Below are 5,818 nucleotides of genomic sequence, written 5' to 3'. Positions count from 1 at the left end.
ATTTGACTGAAGCAATCAGTATCTGCACGTGCTGTGATGCTATTGATAAATACAAGCACAAACACTTGGGATGTTTAATATTGTTAATTTAACACTGTAACTCCTTGCCTGAAAGTATTGATCCTGTTTTTGAGCAGGCTGGTTTAGTGTTGTGTCGCCTTCCCTGCCTGCGTCGAGCAGCCGTGACAGCCTGTTCTGCTCTGTGGTAAGTTGTTGCCTTAGAAATGGTTCTGGAGGCAGGTGTCTGCACGCGAAGCCGGTGGTTTGGTAGGTATGGCGTTGACGCAGTCCTGCCCGCATTTGATTCTGTGAGCCCCTGAGCGAACTGCAGGAGGGCAAAAGTGCTGAGTAAACGCATCATAGCGGATCTCCCCCTCGCCGTTCAAGCGTGTGGTTAGAGGTTGTCCGAACCCAGATCGAGAGCAGATAAAAGCTGGTGCTGGCCTGAGGCATGCTGTGAGTTACGCACGTGTGCAAGGCTGGGGGCAGTTCACGCGGTGCGGGGTCTCTCGCGGAGAGCCCGTGACAGTCCACGCCACCTCTTGACCTCTGTTTGCTCCGCCTGCCCCAAAAGCACGCTCCGCGCCCTGATTTGGTAGGGGTCTCTGTGTGGCACTGAGCCTTGACGTCACCACTCTTACAAACGTGCGCTTTTCTTTTGCAGAACATCTGTAATTTATTTGATTCCCTCACCCCGGGCTCGCTTAGGCAGCACTTGTTCTCTTGGTCAGAAAAAGAGCATAAACGGATGCTGCCTGTAAGAGCGGAGTGTGAAGTCTGGGACTGTTTGGCTCTACCCTGCGCCGACTGAATTTTTATTGGAACGAGCAGCTTTTCTGGGTGCGCGACCGTGTCGCGTTGCGCTCCTGCGGGGGAGGCTGGAGCTCCTTTGGCCTGGAGGATGTCTGTCCGGCGCTCGTGCTTCGAGCCGCGCGGCAGCTCTGCGAGTGCTCGGTTCGTGCCGAGTACCAGCCCGAAGGACTTGTTTCCCTCAGTGTTATAAGCTTTCTGACCTAGTCCAAACTGAATCCAAGGGTCTGTTTGTGGACTTCCACCCGCAGCGCATTGTCATTTCCCCTGACCTACCGGGATTTTTTTGTTTGTTTTTACTGGGGGACAGATACTTTGCAGAAGTCACTCAGTTTGATAGAGCAGTAAATAAGCCCGTATTCTCTCTCTGCTTTTTTGCCTCAGTTAGTAATTACTGTTCTAGTTTGTCCTTTCTCTGAGCATTTATAGGAAATCCTTATTGCTTAAATTTTACAGATTTAATCTTGAGAGTCATGTTAACAACTGACTGACTAGGTACTGGGGATTTCACAGTCATCTGGTTTATTCATTCATGATCAACTGGCTTGTTCATTGACTTCCTTTTGCCTGCGTACTAAAATGGACAAGGATTGCTGTTGGTTCTGTGTTACTCTGCAACTTCTTTAGAATGAAGGTCTTGACAACCAGAAAAAAATCTGGTCCGAGTGCCAGCATGATGGCTCCTTTTGATCTGCTCTATTTTGAAACTTCTCTCTGATTTACTACATTGACGTTTTTCCTGGAAGGCAGCAAAGTGAATTGAAATGTGTGAATTCCAGGTACTTACACAATAAAACTATGGAGCAGGAAACGTCAGTGCTGGGATCACCAGATCACCAGATCATAGGAATTTCAGTGCTGCCTACCTGATACCCTACTTAAAACAACTTGAAGGGATATCTCAGTGTTGTAAGCCCCAGAGCTAAAGAAATTAGTCACTTACCTACGCTGCAGTTTTGTAGGGTGTTTGTTTTTGTGTTTGAGAGACCGTTTCCCCTGACTGTTGAATTCCTTGGAGTAAGACGATCTCCACGTGCCGTTGCATAAATAACAACACTGGAAATGTGGCTCTAGGAGGGAGCCTGGCTCCAGGGTTGGTGTTCCTTTGGAGCTGGGAAGATCATCTGGTGGGATAAAGCATCCGCCTACCACTGTGGCAAGCTGGGAGGCTTCAGCAGGTCTGAGTCCTGTTGGACTTGCTGGTCTGATGGGACCATCCACCCCGGGTAGCTGCCCATTCTCAGTCTTTACAAGAATTATGCTTGATCTGGAGTTTCCTGGAGAAGTTTTTCCAAAAATAGCAAGTCAGGATTTGTAGACATGAATGAGCTCTAATAGAGTAGATGCCTCCAGTAAGATTTCAGCACAGGATAACTACAGCTGTAGCCGCTATTTGTGTTTTAGTCACGTGCAGCAGCTCTGTCATGGGACATGCTTACAGTGTGTGCAGTAGTCCTGAAAGCATTTGGAAAGCCGCATGCAAGCTCCACAATGTATGTGTGTTTTTCTGTCTGGAAATTCCCAGACAGAGGTGGTTTAGGAGCATGCTCCTATGTGGTGAATCAGATCTTTTGTTTGGATTAAGTTTCAACCACAGCCATTTTTTTCCATAAAGCTCCCTCCATGATGTCCTGATAACATTTGGCATTGAGAAGGGATTTGGACGGGGAGCAGGACTAGGAGGACTTTCCACAATTTACCTAGTCTGTCTCTGCTTGAGGGCAGGACCAGTTCTCAAACTACTGCCAAGCTTGATGGACGTTTCTTTAGCTAGCTTTCACGTAGCCTTATTTTTAACTGTGCAGCTCTTGAACAGATGTGATACAGAGATGTGTGGCTCTGCCTGTGCTGGCAGTGGTTATATCACTAAATCACAGTGTGCACGATCAGCCTCTGGCATAGCATGATCTGTCATTCTCTAATCTCTGGGAATTCAGAGCACTCAGAAGGATCACAGCATGCAGCACAACTCCCAAGTCCCCTTTTTGGACAAAAGACCAATTAGGAAAGCCTACACAATTTGTGTTTTATGGCAGGCTAGGGAGAAACTCAATTCAAGTGTAACTTTTTTTTCTTTCTCAGAATACTTAGATACTTAGGCTTATGACCTATGATTTCATTTTTTTAATTTATTAATTAAAATGGATGAACCTACTGAATTGTTTCACTCCATCACTCTGTAGCTACTTAGCCAGGCTTTGTAGTTGAGTGCAAAAAATTGTCTGCACTAGGTCAGACCAAAGTTTGATCTAGCTCAGCTTTGTCTCTCCAACGCTTGGCCACCACTGAATGCCTTGGGAAGAGTAATAGGACAAATGCATATATTACACTACACTAATATTCTATTGAACTGGTCATTTTAAACTCAGGATTTCTGAAGCCTCCTTTGTCTTGTTTGTGTAGTAACTTGCAATGAATCTCTCTTCCAAGTGTTCACCTAGTCTTCCCTTGAATCCATGTGAAATGTTCTTATCCACAGCACACTTCAGCAAGGACTTCCTCAGGTCTACTGCCGCCTTGGTTCATTTGAAATCTCCTCCTCCCCCCATTTCATTTGAAGGCCCCCATTTGCATTGGAAAAGGCAGTGAACAGAGGATACCTGTCTGTTTTTCCAAATGGTTCATTCTATAGCCTTTTATCCTCGCCCTCCCAAGCAGTTTTCCAGGCTGGAGTCCCAACATTATTTATTTATTTGTTTATTTTATCTTTAGGCTTGCAGTTATTCTTGCTGTTTTTTCTTGAACCTTTCTAGCTCTAAGATGTCCTATTCTGAGCTGAGCAGAAAGGAACACATACTGTATTGCAGCTATGGGGGAATTGTTCAGAGTTATGGAGAACATTGTTAAGCAGTGCATTTCTTTTGGAATAACTTAAGATTTCATTTGCTTTCTAGACTGCTGTCAAGCACTGAACTGATATTAACATGAGGCTGTCTATCACAGGAGTGAGACCCTGGGGTTACAGTATACTCGCAACCTAGCATTTCGTACACAAAGTCAGGATTATTTTTTTCTCCATACGTATAACTTTAAATTTATCTGTATTAAATTTCATCTGTAATCACTCAGTCTTGTAAGACTCCTTATTTTCTTCTACTGCAACTTTTCGTGTTGCCTTGCAGGTGATTTCAACATGGTAAAGCTAGGTGAGAGCCTTGTCACTTGACTAAAGCTAAACCAATGTTTTAATGAGATCTTTTCAAAATTTCTTCCAAAGGTTCAATGCAACTCCAAGCACAGTGAGAAAAATGGTGGATTTTCCAATCAGCACAATAAGGCAGGCAATGAAGAACTGCTCCGTAGCTCTGTCCCAGCCCTTTTCCCCGTAAAGCGGGCCAGCCCGGAGCAGAGGAGCCAGGCGGTGAGAACTGTGAAGGGCAGGGCGAGATCCGGACGAAGCGAAGCTCCTGCTCCCGCGCCAGCAAGCAGCGTCCTTCCCAGCCCCTTCCGCTCTTCCCGCAGCAGCGCAGCAGCCCCATCCCAGCGGGACGCCGCTCCTTTCCACGTGCACTCGAGCAGCAAGGTGAAACCCCCTCTCCAGGAAAGCCAGCCTCCTAGCCAGCAAGCTGAGACCAACGTCGACACCGGCTTCACCGTGGTAAGTGCTGACTGTGGTTGCTCCCCTCTGAACCACTTTTCCGGGGATTTGTGGACCAGCCTTCTCCAGCCACGAGCACCCAGCTACTCCCTGGCCGCGGCTGGCTCCAGCGTCAGCTTGCCCTCCGAGGACAGGACCCATCTGTCCTCTTCTGCAGCCAAACGGAATAAAGGAGCCGGACAAAGAGCTTCAGGCTTTCACTTGCAAATATCAAGAGCCAGCCCTGGAAACAGAACTGAGGAGGAGGAGGAATTCTTTATATGACTGGAAACAAATGTGCCAGATGGACTGATCTCTTCCAAATGATAGCTAAGTGCTTTAATCTGGAAATACAGAGAACGCGATCTGCATATTGTGCTACTTTGTGCTGTGACCACTGATGCATAACTTACCTTTGTAACTGTGAAAAAAATTCAGTAGAGAGTTTACTGGGGTGGAGGGACACTTACTTTCTATGGAGTGATGCTAAGGAGGCTGAAAGCAGGAAAAATAACACTATTTACAGAAAGGTTTTTTTTTTTTTTTTTTTTAATGCAGTGTAGTTTGGAGTATTATTGTGCAATGAATAGGAATAAGCCATACAAATCCTACTGCTGTTATAAAATGTTAAGAAATAACTGGTAATATGTTCAGATAGTGTTAGAGCTTCTAGCTCCTTTGAGCTGCAGCCACAAGACAGCACGGTGACCACATGCAGGGGTCGGTCCTCGGCTGGTGAGGGAGTATCGACCCAAGGTAGTGGCACCATTGCAACACCTGCGCCCATCTGTGTTCCCTCTTACTTCCCCTATTGTCCATATTTAAAAACTATCAAAGTTGTCAATTCTATGCATGAATCGAAACATAGGAACATTTTCTGGAATTATTTTTGAAGAAAAAAAGAATCTCTATTAGCCTTTTCTCAAATTAGCATTGTACACACAAAAAGGAAACGCTTGCGAAGAATTGTTTGAGCTGTGTTTGTGCTTCAGTAAGACCTTTCCGTTGCCTGGCCTTATGACACTTAAAGTAAAACCATGAACACGCTATTCTTTGTTAGACCAATGTGCAATTATCAGCAGGATGATGGAAATCCTAATTGGATTTTATAGAAGCGAAGACAAGAGAAGTTAGAGTCTGGGAGAGAACTGCCAGAATACTGAAGGGTAAAAAGGAGAAATGAAGTAATTTAAAAGCAACGGATGCCTGAATAACTTCAGTCCTGATCAACAGTTGTGTTTTCTCAAGGAGGATTAACTAAATCTTGGAGGGAAAGAGATGGGGAAGGCATGACTGAGGAATGAAATTATGAAAAGAAAAGCAAAATCTGATCATTGTATTTACCTTCCAAAAATCAGAATTAAAAAGTTTGTGAATTCTGCTTACATGGAGATGTGAATTTCTTTAGAAAGTGCCTACTCCTTGCCTCTC

The 5,818-nt window shown here is 45.2% G+C and overlaps 1 protein-coding gene across 3 annotated transcripts in view; it reads left to right on the top strand.

The window, feature by feature from the left end:
• FAM124B (family with sequence similarity 124 member B) overlaps positions 1-5,768 on the top strand; it is a 10,737-nt gene extending 4,969 nt beyond the window's left edge. For all 3 annotated transcript variants that reach the window (XM_085298582.1, XM_085298581.1, XM_085298580.1), the window contains exon 3: positions 4,028-5,768. In XM_085298582.1, coding sequence (XP_085154708.1) covers positions 4,028-4,672 — 645 coding nt within the window. In that variant the 3' untranslated portion in view covers positions 4,673-5,768. The remainder of the gene's footprint in view (positions 1-4,027) is intronic.
• The last annotated feature ends 50 nt before the right edge of the window (positions 5,769-5,818 follow it).

Source organism: Rhea americana, unplaced genomic scaffold (assembly GCF_003343005.1).
Source record: "Rhea americana isolate MKP2758 unplaced genomic scaffold, rheAme1 scaffold_14, whole genome shotgun sequence".
In the NCBI taxonomy this organism is placed as follows: Eukaryota; Metazoa; Chordata; class Aves; order Rheiformes; family Rheidae; genus Rhea; species Rhea americana.
The sequence above is the reverse complement of the archived record's forward strand: the minus strand, read 5'-3'. Positions and strand labels throughout refer to the sequence as shown.